This window comes from Vanrija pseudolonga, chromosome 4 (genome assembly GCF_020906515.1).
Source record: "Vanrija pseudolonga chromosome 4, complete sequence".
NCBI classification, from domain to species: Eukaryota; Fungi; Basidiomycota; class Tremellomycetes; order Trichosporonales; family Trichosporonaceae; genus Vanrija; species Vanrija pseudolonga.
The window spans coordinates 3,114,855-3,128,036 of NC_085852.1; the positions used below are offsets into that span (position 1 = coordinate 3,114,855).

Below are 13,182 nucleotides of genomic sequence, written 5' to 3' on the forward strand. Positions count from 1 at the left end.
GGCGTCGAGGACAAGTGGTACCCGCCGCCCACGACTGCCACAACCGAGTCTATCCCCGTGCCGCTCTATGCAAAGTTTGCATCGATACACGTATTATACAACATGTCTATACAACCTGTGGTGGTTGGGGTACATTGCCGCTCCCCTCATTGCCGCCGTCTCCGCCTTCCGCACCACGCAGCCTGACCATGTCGTCAATGTTGCGCAGCAGCTCGTCGAGGCGGTACGGCTTGACGAGGACGGCGTTGAAGTCGGCCATTGAGGCGTCGACTTGCACCTGGCGGGCGTTGCCGGCTGGCGAGGTGTCAGCACTGTATACCCTCTGCGTGTTGCCTTTATGCACGACTCACTCAGTGCAATCACATGGGACGGCACGAGCACACCCTGCTCTTCCAGCTCTCGAATGCGCCGCGTAGCCATCAGCCCGCCCATGACGGGCATCTCGAGGTCCATAAGGACCGCGTCGTATCGCCCCGAGCTGGGCCCGTCGACTGCCATGGCCTTGGCGACGGTCTCCAGCCCTTCGAGCCCGTTGACGACGCTGTCGACCGTGATGCCGACGTGCTTAAGCTGGCGGACCAGCAGCTTGCGGTTGATGAGGTTATCCTCAACGACGAGCACGTGCGGGGTGTACTTTGGCGCGGGCTCGAGCGAGCGGTCTTTGAGGCTGTTGCGCTTGAACTGTGGCTCCGCCGGCAGAGGCGGCGACAGAGGTGAGGTGGAGCTCTCCGGCAGCTCGTCGTCCTCTGCCAGGCTCGGCGTGATGATCAGCTCTTCAATCTCGGGAAGCACAGGGTGCGCCTCGATGAAGAAGCGGAACACGGTGCCGACGCCATAGTCGGACACGACCTCGATGCGCCCGCCCATGCGCTCGACAATCTTGCGGCACACGAACAGCCCCAGCCCTGAGCCGCCAAACACGGTGTGCACCTTGGCCGACGCCTGCGAGAAGCGCTGGAAGAGAAGCTCGAGCTCGTCGGGCGTCATGCCCGGCCCCGTGTCCTTGACTGAGAAGTAGCAGTAGATTGGCGAGTCTTGCGTGAGGTTGCGCCGGTCCTCGGCGGGCGAGGAGAGGTCGGGCGGCTTGAGGCACGACTCGTCGACGGGCGGGTAGAGACCAATGTCGAGGGACAGGGTGACATGGCGGACGGCTGGTGGGTCAGGTCCGCAAGCTCCTTTACACCCACGAGAGTTGGCAGTGAATCGCACCGCGTTCGAGACCAAGTTTGTGATCACTTGGCCCAGCCGCACACGGTCCGTCATAATGTTCTGCAAGCCCAGCTCGTCAAAGCTGTCGGCGTACTCGACCTCGAGCGTGGTACGCGTCATGCGCGCCTCGTTCTGGAACACGGCGAGGATCTTGGCCGCCTCTTTGCGGATATCCGTATCGACGTCGTACATTTCTGGCATTAGCGTCTGGGCACAATGTCAGTGACTCACGGAGCATGTCGAGGTGGACCTTGCCGAGCGAGAGAACGTCGTTGCAGATACGCTCCTGCGTCAGGGCGCACTGGTAGATGCTCTCGAGCGCGTCCAGGTCCTCGCTGATGGTGAACAGCAGCTGGCGGGTAGGGTTGTAGCTCTTGCCCTGGTCGAGCACGTCGGTGAGCTGCTCCTGCAGGCTCTGGAGGTTGGATTTCACCAGCTCGGAGCACTGCATGAGGCTGCTGATGGGGTTGCGGATCTCGTGCGACGTAATGTCGATCAGCAGCTCCTGCTGCTCGCGAGCCTCTTCCGCCTCGGCGCGCCGCTTCTCGGCCTCTAGCACGCGCTGCGCTTGGAGGTCCTCGTTGAGCTTGCGAGCGGTAATGTCGACAATACAGCCAATAAAGTCGGTAAACACTCCAGCGTCCTTCTTGTTCACCTTGATCGACGTCTCGGAGACCCACCGCCCGCTGTGCAGGCACTGGTACTCCATGGTCACGCTCTCGTTTTTCGAGCTGGCGAACTCGGTCCACAGCCCGACTACCCGCTCTCGGTCGCCGTCTGCAATTCCTTCGGCCCAGTCGGAGCCAATCGTCGTCGCTGGCAGCCCGTAGATGGAGTAATAAGCTGGGTTGCAGTACGAGATGAAGCCGTCGTGCGTCATGCGGAAGATGCCGACAGGCGCGTGCTCCGTCAGCATGCGCAGTTCTGTCGTGCGTTGGCTGTAGAGGTTCTCGAGCGTTCGGCTTCTTCGTCCAAGCTGCAGTCTGACGGGTTAGTCGGCCATTGCCCCAAACAGAACCCACTGTGTCTGCACTCGCGATACCAGCTGCGTCGCGTTGAACGGCTTGGTCAAGTAGTCGTCGGCACCCTGCCCGCCTCGCGGCCGCTCGTCGTCCAGTGCAGTCAAGATGATGAACGGCACGCTCTGCTGCTCACGCGTGCCGCTACGCAAGGCACTCAGCAATCCATAGCCGTTGAGCTGGGCGTTAGCAATGCTCGCCGTAATCACATACCCGTGGCATGGTCACGTCGGCGATCACCAGATCAGGAGGGTTCTTGTTCCAGATGTCCATCGCGTCCTGTCCGTCAACCGCCTCGGTGACGGTACAGTATCGCTCCAGAATTCGGCGCATGTACTTGCGGGTATCCTTGATATCTTCCCGGGGTTCAGCACAGCACACGCGCCTACGGGCACAACTCACGATGAACGACCATGATCACGTCGTCGGGATGCAACGACGTCATGGAAGGCTCTGGCCCTCGCCCGGTGCCCAGATCCGTCGAGGACAACGACTTGCCAATGTCCATACTGCTCAGCCACTCGCGGCGCCAGCGCCGGATCTCAACCATGAAGTCGCTTCCTGCGGACGCTTGCTTGCTGAACCCGCCCGCGCCAGACGAGTCGATCGCATCGATGGGGAGGTGCGATGTGCCCAGGTGGAAGCGCATCATGTGCGTCTCGGTTGTGGCGTTGGCAGATTGGGTCGTTTCAGTCTCGTATTCACCGCGCTGTAGCTCGACGAGTTTCTGCGTCGTCAGAGATGTAAAAGAATGTGCTGCTCACCCTCGCGTAGTTGATGATCAAGCTGCGCTCTCCGCTATCCATGGCCACTTCGTGCGGCTTGACGGGTTCGGCTCGGGTCAGTCCCCCATCTGCGTCTTGCATCAGCTCTGGCGGCAAGATGGCACCTACCGTCGGCCATCGCCGTGCCCTCGATGGTAAGAACGGCTTCCTTCGAAGTGTATCGAAGAGAAGTACGCGTCGATCTTTGAGGGTTAGCTATGCACGGACGACAGTCCAACCCACCCTCTCTTCGTAAACTTGAACCAGTTGCCTGCGCGGCTCAGCTAAACTCAGAATCACCCCGAACCCACCGATCAGCACGACGAGCAGCTTCTCCAACGTCTCGCGATCGAGGTAAACATCGTGAGGCTCCGTGTCAACGTCGATTGTGAACTGGATCTCGGGGGCTTCCGTGATAATATCACGGAACACGGACTGAGCGTGAGTATGATCCGCACAAAGATCTGTACACTCACAACCGTCTCAAGGATGTAGTTGCCGAAATTGAGGCGCTGGAAGGTCGGCTGTGTCCGGCCCGCCTCGAGCGTGCTGGCATCCATGATGATAGTCACCAGGCGCGTGAGGCTGCCGACATGCTTGCGCGCCAAATCCAGCGTGCCCTTGACCTTTTTGGCGTCTAGGGGCTCCTCGTCGTCTTCAAGGCTCTCAGCCAAGTCGTCCAGTGGACCGGAAATGAGCGTGAGTGGGGTGAAGAGCTCGTGCGAAAGGTTGGAGAAGAGCATGCTCTTGGCGCGGCTGAGCGCCTCGAGGTCGGCCAGGCGCTGAGTGTCGGCCTCGCGCGAGCGCACACTCGAGAGCGAGGCGCTGAGCACGAGCGCGAGGGATTGCTGTGGGGTTAGCTGGGATACAAACGGCCCACTGTCCACCACTCACGAAGAACTCCTCGTACGCCTGGTCATAGGTCAGGCGCGAGCTCAGGCCGATGACGAGGATGGACGCCGGAGTGCTGTCCTCCGACTGCCGCGCGAGGGGAAGAAGCACGGCAGAGGTTGGCAGCTCGTCCCACACGCGGATGGGGAAGCCCTCGATGAGCTTGGCGCAGTTGGGCACGAGGACGGGCTTTTGCGTGCGCATAGCCTCCTCGAATGGCCACCTATCGATCTCTGCGTCTTCCTCGAACACTGGCGTATGTGACGGGCGGCGCGAGCCGGGGGGCTCCAGTGCCACGAGAGCATGCTCTGGGACGCCGCGATGTCCGACCTCCGCGGCGCCAAAGCCGCCACTGTACCAGTACCGCGTGTACCGTTCGCCCGTTGACCGCTCTTCCGGCTTGCCTGTGTCTTGGCGTGTCAGCTACGGACGGTGAGATTTCGCCTACCACTTGGATAGTCCTGGTGGTGCTCCACATCATATATCATGGCGAATGGAATGTCCTTTGGGTCTTCTTCCAGACCGGCGAGCAGCTTGGTGTCGAACTCGGTACGCGTGGACGTGAAAGCTGTGAATTAGCGACGCCTCGCCTCCACACATACAGAGTGACTTGGCCACCTCGTGAAGCACATGGTTCCTCCTTGCTCCTAAGATGTCCGGGGTGCGATCGAGAGCAGCTTGGAAGACACCGGACACGACACCCTCGGCGGACTTGAGGGGGATGAACGTGTACATGATGTACGACTCCTTCGGCACCTCGTCCTCGTACTGCTTCCACGTCTCCAGAACTGGCATTGTCAGCCATGAACTAGCCCCGGGCTCACCTTCAGAGTTGAAGATTGCAGTCCCGTGGAGGACCACCTCGGTGAGAGGCCCGATGATGCGGTAGATTTCTTGCCGTCAGCCTTGGTCTCGAGTACCGCTACTCACTCTCCCAGGCAGCAGTCCCGGACTGTCCAAACGCCTCCGGGTGGTCAATAATGCTCCCCTGGAGTCGTTAGTTCCGTCTCCCGCGCTGATACTTACCGCATACCACTGGTTGTAGATCATTGTGAGCTCCTCGCCCCACCACACGCACGCGGGGATGGGATAGTTCATGATGAGGGTGAGGATCGAGGTCAGGCTCTCGGGCCACCCCTCCCGGGGCCCAAGGGGCGTCTTTGACCAGTCCAGCGTCTCGATGAGCTTCTCGACATTCTGTGATCGGTGCGGAGTGCCGTCCGTTTCGTGGCTCCCAGGCTGCGTGAGTGGCGGCCGTGGCACCCAGGAGCTTCCGTTGGCGAAGAATACGGGCAGGCCTTCGACCCAGTCGGGCGGCAACATGTCCTTGACCACGTCCTCCTTGTGCGTTTCGAGCACTCCTCCCGGGGGGAACTGGGACACGAGTGGGGGACTCGCTACTGGCGGCACTGTTCCATGCCCGAGCCGCTGGCCAGCCTGGTTCAACAGGCTTGGTGAGGGCTCGGGTGCCGTCGCTATTGGCGTGGCCATTGGTGATATGCTGGCCAATGTGCCCGGCGAAGCGTTCGAGCCCATCGGGCTCCGGTCGTCATCGAGTGATCGCAGTGAGTGTCGCCTCTGCGGCGTACCCATTGCGTAAACCGACAACTGGGGTGATGTGTCCATTGACGCCTGGCGCTCTGGAGCGGGCAACAATGGCTCCACGACCGGCACAGTGGTGACGACAACAAAACGGTTCGTCTTGCTGAGCATCCGGTTCCCGTTGTGCATCTGGTACAGCGGCCTCACTGTTCGCGAGAGCTGCAGGGTGATGGGCGTCGCCGTCAGAATAAAGTCGAGGGTGAGGGTCGATTCTGCGCGGTCGGCTTCGAGCAAGTCGGACGGGTCGCTAGAGAAGGAGAATGAGCCGCCCTCGACGTCGCCCGTGCTCTGCGCACCGAACGCCGAGTAGCTCTTCGGCCCGCTGCTCCCCAGCGAAGCGGCCTGTTGGCTTGACCCAGTGCTGCCGCTCCTGCTCATAACGCCGGCTCTCGAGCTACCACGGATGCTACTTGGGCCAGTGTTCAAACTCAGTGCGCCGAGTGGCAATGTGTCGCGCAGGTCGGCGTCGTCCCGCCCCTGCACCCAGTCGCCGAGGGAGCGCATGCTGCGCAGGGAGAGGCAGTCGAGCAGGGAGCGCCCGCGCGCGAGCCGCCGCCACCGCTTGTTGGTCCACACCGGCACGAAGGGGTGCAGGCGGGCGAACGACGTGGGCGCCAGCGGCGTGCTTGACGAGCTGGAAGCCGCGTCGCCCAGGCCGTCCGCCAGCTGTATTGGCACGACGAGCACAAACGCGGGGTACGGGTATGACTAGAGGTTAGTAATGCAAGCTACGCGGGGGAGACGTGCCTCGAGAAAGTCGCGCGGGAGGGTGGACAGGTCGATGCTCGAGTACCGCAGCTGCGCGACATTTGGTGGGTCGCTGTCGTGTGCTGCTGCGGGCGACGCTGACACCGCCGTGATCGATGCCGACGATGTCGCCGACATTGCAGCGAGGGGTGAGGGTGGGGCGGCGGAGAGGCGGGGAAAGGATGGAGAGCGAACAACAACAACAATGAACCAAGGATGCAATGGCTGACAAACAAAGAGTAAATGATAAAAACGCACAGACAAGTCGAGCCAAGGTCGGTTTGCCGTCAACTGGCGTTGTCGATCAGTCACCTATCCATTGCTGCCGACACTACCGTCCATCCGTCTCTCTCTATGTGACACGGGGCCGTCGTCCCCCTGCTTTCCCCTCGTCATTGCAAGCACAAGCAAGCAAGCAAGCACGGCACGTCGCCTAAACAGCACAAGCGGAGGCAGGCACACGGCCATACAGCCGAGCGAGCGAGGAGGATGCTCATCAACCCCTGCCTGCTGTCTGCCTGCAGCCGTTCCCACCGCCGCCGCGGCCCGTTCTAAGGCCCCACAGGCATGAAAAAGTGAAGAGCGCGGCGTGCTGGTCGGTCAACCAGCAAGCGCAGGCAGGACAGGCCGACAGGTTGGGTCTGGGTCGTCTCAGGGTTTGCGGCACCCCCTCCCGACAAAAAAACAATGACGTCAGGCGAGGTTCATGACGTTTTTGCGTCAGCCACAGCCACTTTGGGGGGGGGTGGAGAGGACAGGGGAGGGGAGCGACCGATGGCACGCGCGACTGGTCATAAACGACTCTCGTTTGGGACAGGAATCCCATATCTATGTATCTATGTATATATTCGCGTGCATGCTGTTGGAATAGACACGGGTCTCTATCTCCACACATGCACAGCAATGAAGCGAGGTCGCCGACTCCGATGTCGGCGAACTGTGTGTGTGCGTGCAGTGACGTGTACTGAGGAGTGATCGAATCGAGCTGAACTATGGGACCACCCACAGTACCACAAGTACCACTCACCCTGTTCCCGCGGCAAGGTGTGCGGCAGCACTACGAGCTAGCTAGCATTTCGCACACACCCGCTCGCTCCACCTCATCGGCAAAGCCTCGGCTTGAAGCTTGCATTCCGCAGTCACGCACAAGTGACCTCTATCGCCTGCCGCCAGGGAAATGCCAGCGAGCTCCACCCAGTGCAGTAGTGTGCCAGATTTGGAGCCCCCCGGTACGTGATCCTTGTTGGACGCGTGTTCCCCGGAACCCCAGATCCAGTTCCAGAGCTATTAGTAACTACAGTTGGAATAGGCGAGCGGGCGTGTTGTCTCTTCGCTGTCGCTATCACGGTAGCGGGGTCATAGATTCACAGTGTTGGACACGGCCTCGCTTGCGAGGATGGGTAACACGCATCGTCGAGGGGTTGGTTGGCCGCGTGGACTTGACCTCAGCGCCAAGTCGCCGCAGACGGAGCTTCGTCACGGCCAGCTCCTCATCACGTCTGCCAAGGATCAGAGTGTTGGAGCCCTCGCCGAGCTAGACGCGGGGGTCACATATCCGAAGCGACCTTGAAAGCGGGGGTCGACCATGCAGGTACTCGGCGTGACGAGCAGAGCGACCAGCATCGGGACAGCGCATAAGAAGCATTGCCAGTCGTGTCCAGAACCATTGGGCAAAGTGGCGAGCGCAGCGTCGCGCCGGGTGAATGATACCCCGAGAACCGGGCCCCCGGCCCCCGGCCGCGCGCCATGCTCATGCATCGAGATGTCAGTCCAACCAAGCAGACACGGGTATCAGCATATGAGCTGCGGATGGATGCATGATCGCGCCTGATATCAGTCAGCTCATTCGCCGCCACTGGTGGCTCGGCGTCGGCATGCTCGGCCACCGCGATGCCGACAACACAAGAGCGGCAATGTTGACCCGGCTGGCTGTCTGGCTGGGCGGCTGGCGCCAAGTTGCGCCATGGGCGTCCCGCACGACCAGACCAGGCCGTATAAGCAACGAAGAGAGCATCCTCGATGCGCTTCTTCCCCTCCTCTCCCCATCACCATGAGCAGCACGGCCGACGCGACGACGCTGGTGACCACCACCAGCGGCGCGGTGCGTGGCACGACGCTCCCCTCTGGCGTGGCGCGCTTCCTCAACATCCCGTATGCCGCGCCGCCGTTCGGCGCGAACCGCTGGAAGCCGCCCCAGCCCGTGGTCCCGTGGACGGGCGAACGGCTATGCGATGCGTGGGGGCCGACGTCCCCGCAGACGCAGTACGGCGGCACGATCGGGCAGGTGCTCAAGGCGATGCCGACGGTCGACGGCGACGACATCCTCAACCTCAACGTCTGGGTGCCCGCTAGCGCCGCCCCAGCCGGCGGATACCCCGTCGTGGTCTGGATCCATGGTGGCGCGCTCGAGCGCGGCGCGAGCTGTATCCCGATCTACGACGGCGCGAAGTTTGCGTGCGACGGCGTGCTCTGCGTCAGCATCCACTACCGCCTCGGGTTTGAGGGGTTCGCCGTGCTGCCCGGCGTGCCGCTCAACCTCGGCCTCGAGGACACTGTCGCCGCGCTGAAATGGGTGCATGCCGAGATTGGCGCGTTCGGCGGCGATAGCGCCAAGGTGACGATCATGGGCGAGAGTGCGGGCGGCGTGCTCGTGTCCGCGCTGCTATCGCGCGAGGACGCGCGCAGCCTCGTCCGCGGCGCGATCATCATGTCCGCCCCGCTGGAGGCGAAGCGCAAGGACGAGGTGGCGAAGCCCACCACACAGCTCGCCAAGGCGCTCGGAACCCCGGCAACGCTCGACGCATGGCGCGATAAGAAGCCGCTCGAGCTGCTACATGCGCGCGACAAGGCGCTGGCCGGAAAGTCCATCCTCGACGGCGTCCCTGGGTTCCAGCTCGCGCTGGACCCAGCGTCCCTCCCCACCTCGCCGTCCACGGTACTGCGGACCATCGACACGCCGATCCTGATCGGCACCACGACGGAGGAGCACCGTCTCTTCCTCTCACCCGACGAGCTCGCCGCCATCCCGTGGTGGAAGCAGCTGCTCGTGCGGTGGGTGCTGGGCATCCCGCGCGCGGCGGCAGTGGCTGCGCGCCGTGCGTTCCCCGGCGCCAATGCCGGCGACATTCTCGGCACGCTCCTCCTCGACGTGTACATGCGCAAGCCTCTCGTCCAGCTCGCGACCGCGCGCCCCGCATCGACGTGGGTGTACGAGTTTGCGTGGCCGAGCCCCGTGCGCGACCTGCGCGCGGCGCACGGCGTCGAGATCGAGTTCGTGTTCGATAACCTCGCCAAGGGCGACGACGACCGCACGCTCGGCGGCCACACGGCCCCGCAGAGCCTCGCGGACGAGATGCACGCCGCGTGGGTTGCCTTCGTGACGAGCGGCAATCCCGGCTGGGACGCGTTCGGGAAGGACCGCCTCACGCGCGTGTTCGACACCCACAGCCAGACGGTGCCCCTCCGCCGGGCGGACATTGTCGACGCACTGCCATAGGGCTAGGGTGGGACTTCGCATCGGTACATCTTTGGGCTACAATACTTCTTCTTTTATGCTACAGCTTCTGGTCGTCAGGCATGTGGGGGATGAGCTGGCGCACGCCCAGGTCGCCCATCACCTCGCCCGACCCGCCGAGCACGTCGTCGAACCGGCCTGTGCGGTTGGCCATCTCGACGAACCGGCCCATGCCAGTGGCGGTCAGGGCGCGGCCGCCAAAGATCTGCGCGGCGTGGCTGACGAGCTCCTTCTCCCACAGGCTGAACTGCATCTTGCAGAAGCTGATCGGCCCGGCGAGCTGCTTGACCTGCGTCCGGTGGTCCATCTTGGTCATCTGGAACGTGATGAACTCGATCCACGTCTGCATTGCTTCCGCCTTGGAGATCATGAGCGCGAGCTTGTTCCGGATCACGGCCTGCGCGAGGAGCGGCTTGCCAAACACCTTGCGCTGGGCCGACCACAGCAGACACTCCTCAATCAAGCTGCGCGAGCCGCGCGCCATCGACGCACACATGTACCATCGCTCGTGGTTGAAGTTGCCGAATATGATGAGCAGCCCGTGGCCCTCCTCGCCGATCACATGGTCGGCGGGCACGCGGACGTTGTCGAATGTCACGTACGACGTGCCCGCCGCTTTCGAGTAGGACGTCGGCACGACCTTGGTCTCGAAGCCCATGCTCCGGTCGACGAGGAACGCAGTCACGGCGCCGTCGGGCCCATCGCCGCCGTACGTCTTGCACGCGAGCAGCATGTAGTCGGCGAACATGCCGGCCGAGATCCACTTCTTGTGCCCGTTGATCAGCCACGTCCCGTCCGCCTGCTTGTCGGCGCGGGTCCTCATGCCCTGCACGTCGGACCCGGCAAACGCCTCGGTGATGGCGAGGCACATGACCTTTTTGCCGTTGAGCACCTCGTCGATGACACGGGAGCGGAGCGGCTCGGCGGCATAGTTGACGACCGGGGGAAGGCCGAGGAACACGCCAGAGCCGAGGCCGGTGCCGTAGCCGCGTGCGCCGCAACGCGTGAGCTCTTGGGTGACGATGAGCTCATGGAACGCATCATAGTCCTCGCCCTTGACCCCGCCCATTAGGGTCAGCCCGTGCAGGTGCTTGCCCGGCCCAAGACGCATGTGGTTGATCTTCTTCGCCGCCATGGCCTTGTACACTTCTGGGCTGGCGTCCGTGCCGGCCGCCTCGCACGCCTGGGCGTCGGGGTAGAGCACCGTATCGACAAACGCACGGAATTCCTTTTGCAAGCGGCGGTGCCCGTCGTTGTAGTACGGGCTGTGGAAGGACGGGTTGAGCCACGGGCTCTCGGCGTACGGCACGCGCGAGAGCTCGCCCACGCCCACCGGCTGGATCTTGGGCTCCTCGAGCGCAATGTGCCCGATCACCAGGCGCTGGTACTGCGGCTTCTGGAGCTCTTCGTGCCGGTGCAGCGAGTAGAAGACGGTCGTTGCGTCCTGGCCGGCTGGGAGTGTCAGGGGGCGGGTGGGGTGAGGGAAGGGGCCATGGTGCTCACCGACATCCTCGTCAAGAAGCACCGCCAGACCACCGGGGTGCAGCTTGGCAAACTTGGACAGGTCGTACACTGTCGAGTCGATCACGATCCACAGGTCACCATCCTTGTTGTGCTGGGCGTCAGCTCGCCCTCACCACCTGCTGCATACCGTCTCCACGTCGTCGCGCGAGAGGATCTTCAGGGCCTTGGACATGGTTGCTGGAGACTGTTGGCTGAGAGTAATGCGGGGGATGTGGTTGGGCGAGCCAGCGCGCAGCTGTCGGTTAAGAGGGCCATGCTGTCGTAGCCGGCTGGCTTCGAGCTAGCGGCGTGTCGGTGTTGGCGATTGCCATGTGAAGTGAGTAGTGCGTCGTTGTTGAGTGAGATCCGCGACACATGACCGAGTTGTGAGTATCAGTGGCACGCGTGCGGCTTGGTTGCGGCGCGTTTTAGTCCTTCGCGGGCATGCCCCCGGGCCCCGGTTGCCCCAAGTCTAACCAAGATACATTCACTTCTTGCCCAGGTCGAGCTCGTAGAACTCGCCCACGAGGCCCGTCTGTCCAAAGCCATCGTACACCTCGCTCGAGGTGAGGACGAACCCCCGCTTGGCGTAGATGGCGCGCGCCGCAAGCAGGCAGCTATGTGTCCACAGCTCGACCTTTTCGTAGCCCGCCTCGCGTGCGAACGCGATCGCCTCGTCCACTAGCCGACTACCCAGCCCGAGCCCTCTGGCCCCAGGCCCGAGGATCAGCAGGCGCAGCTTGGCCGTGGCCTTGGTGCTGCCCTGCACGAGGAAGACGGAGCCGACGCGCTCCCCGCCCACCTCTGCGATCCACACGCGCTCGCGCGACGCGTCGTAGTTCTTCACGAACCCCTCCACGATGCCCGCGACGAGCGCCTCGAACCGCACGTCCCAGTCGTACTCCTTCGCGTAGATCTCGCCGTGCTGCTGCACCACCCAGCCGAGGTCGCCGGGCTGCAGGCCACGGAGCGTGACTGCGGGGGTGGTTGCGGGGGCGGGGGCGGGGTGGGCTGGGGTGGTGTCGGTTTCGGTTTCGGCTTCCGCCGATGCCGTCGCACCACGGAGCAAGGTCTCGATCGTGTCCATCGCCTCGATGACCCGCACGCGGTCAGCAGCAGAGAGCTCAGCGACGAGCGCGGCAGCCTCGGCATGGCTCTTGGCCTGCAGCGGCGCGTACACCTCCTCCCCCGTCCCAGTGAGGGCGAGGAAGCTCTGGCGCGCGTCGGCGGGGTTCGGGCGGCGGCTCACCCAGCCGCTCTTGTCGAACCGCTTGAGGATGCGCGAGAGGTACCCGTTGTCGTGGCCTATCGTCTTGGCAATGTCCGACGCGGTGATGTGGCCGCCGCCATGGTGGATCTCGTACAGCACGCGCACGTCGGTCAGGCTCATGTCCGACTTGAGGTACGGGTCCAGCACGCCCGCGCGCCGCGTATAGAACCTGTTGAAGGCGCGGATCGCGTGGATCTGGGCGTCGGTGGGGGACGAGTGGTCGGCGGGGATACCAGCTGCCGATGCTTGGGCAGCGGTGGTGCCGTTGGCGATGGGTGAGGGTCGAGGTGCTCCGGTCATGCCTTCTTGCTTGGGTGATGGGTCGATCGGAGTGGGCGATGATGCGCGCTTGGCAGCTGTCATGAGAGGGCTTGGTGTCTAGAGTCGACTCGAGTTGCCTTGCTTATATATCTTGAGAGATGTCGGGAAAGAATCGTTGCTGTCGAATGTTGTGGAAAATTAGTTGACTCAGACAACTATTTTTGCTCGGCGGCCGGCGGGACCAAAAAATGGTTGCCAAAAGCAACTAATTTCACACTGACGTGATTGTGGCGCCTGCAAAGGCCGCAAAGCAGGCAGGGAGACGCCGGGCGACGCCGACGGTGGCTACGCGACGGAAGGATGTAGTGCTTTGCGGTGACACTTGGCGGCGCAGGCATGGTG

At 63.0% G+C, this 13,182-nt stretch overlaps 4 protein-coding genes across 5 annotated transcripts; 1 reads left to right on the forward strand and 3 right to left on the reverse strand.

The window, feature by feature from the left end:
• Window positions 1-106: 106 nt before the first annotated feature.
• tmoS_1 (Sensor histidine kinase TmoS) lies at window positions 107-6,444 on the reverse strand (the record flags this gene model as incomplete). 2 transcript variants are annotated; one of them, XM_062773075.1, is made up of 19 exons in its annotated part: window positions 6,233-6,444; window positions 4,910-6,193; window positions 4,814-4,871; window positions 4,708-4,776; window positions 4,486-4,671; window positions 4,332-4,451; window positions 3,887-4,293; window positions 3,469-3,840; window positions 3,304-3,427; window positions 3,236-3,263; window positions 3,122-3,195; window positions 2,993-3,087; window positions 2,631-2,955; window positions 2,442-2,584; window positions 2,232-2,407; window positions 1,441-2,192; window positions 1,188-1,403; window positions 351-1,151; window positions 107-294 (listed from the first exon to the last, which is right to left on the reverse strand). In XM_062773075.1, exons 1-19 carry the CDS (start codon window positions 6,368-6,370, stop codon window positions 107-109), a joined length of 5,556 nt encoding a protein of 1,851 aa, XP_062629059.1. In that variant the 5' UTR covers window positions 6,371-6,444. The 2 variants fall into 2 exon arrangements, with proteins under 2 accessions (XP_062629059.1, XP_062629060.1); XM_062773076.1 differs by having other exon boundaries at window positions 351-1,403.
• A 1,838-nt stretch (window positions 6,445-8,282) lies between these two features.
• On the forward strand, window positions 8,283-9,728 carry EST1 (Carboxylesterase; the record flags this gene model as incomplete). Its single annotated transcript, XM_062773077.1, has 1 exon — window positions 8,283-9,728. The coding sequence occupies one exon, from the start codon at window positions 8,283-8,285 to the stop codon at window positions 9,726-9,728; it is 1,446 nt and encodes a 481-aa protein (XP_062629061.1).
• Window positions 9,729-9,786: 58 nt separating this feature from the next.
• Window positions 9,787-11,442, reverse strand: apdG_0 (Acyl-CoA dehydrogenase apdG; the record flags this gene model as incomplete). The annotated part of the gene is made up of 2 exons (XM_062773078.1): window positions 9,787-11,361; window positions 11,398-11,442. The coding sequence occupies 2 exons, from the start codon at window positions 11,440-11,442 to the stop codon at window positions 9,787-9,789; spliced, it is 1,620 nt and encodes a 539-aa protein (XP_062629062.1).
• Window positions 11,443-11,736: 294 nt separating this feature from the next.
• On the reverse strand, window positions 11,737-12,819 carry ybfA (Putative HTH-type DNA-binding domain-containing acetyltransferase YbfA; the record flags this gene model as incomplete). The annotated part of the gene is made up of 1 exon (XM_062773079.1): window positions 11,737-12,819. The coding sequence occupies one exon, from the start codon at window positions 12,817-12,819 to the stop codon at window positions 11,737-11,739; it is 1,083 nt and encodes a 360-aa protein (XP_062629063.1).
• Window positions 12,820-13,182: the final 363 nt, after the last annotated feature.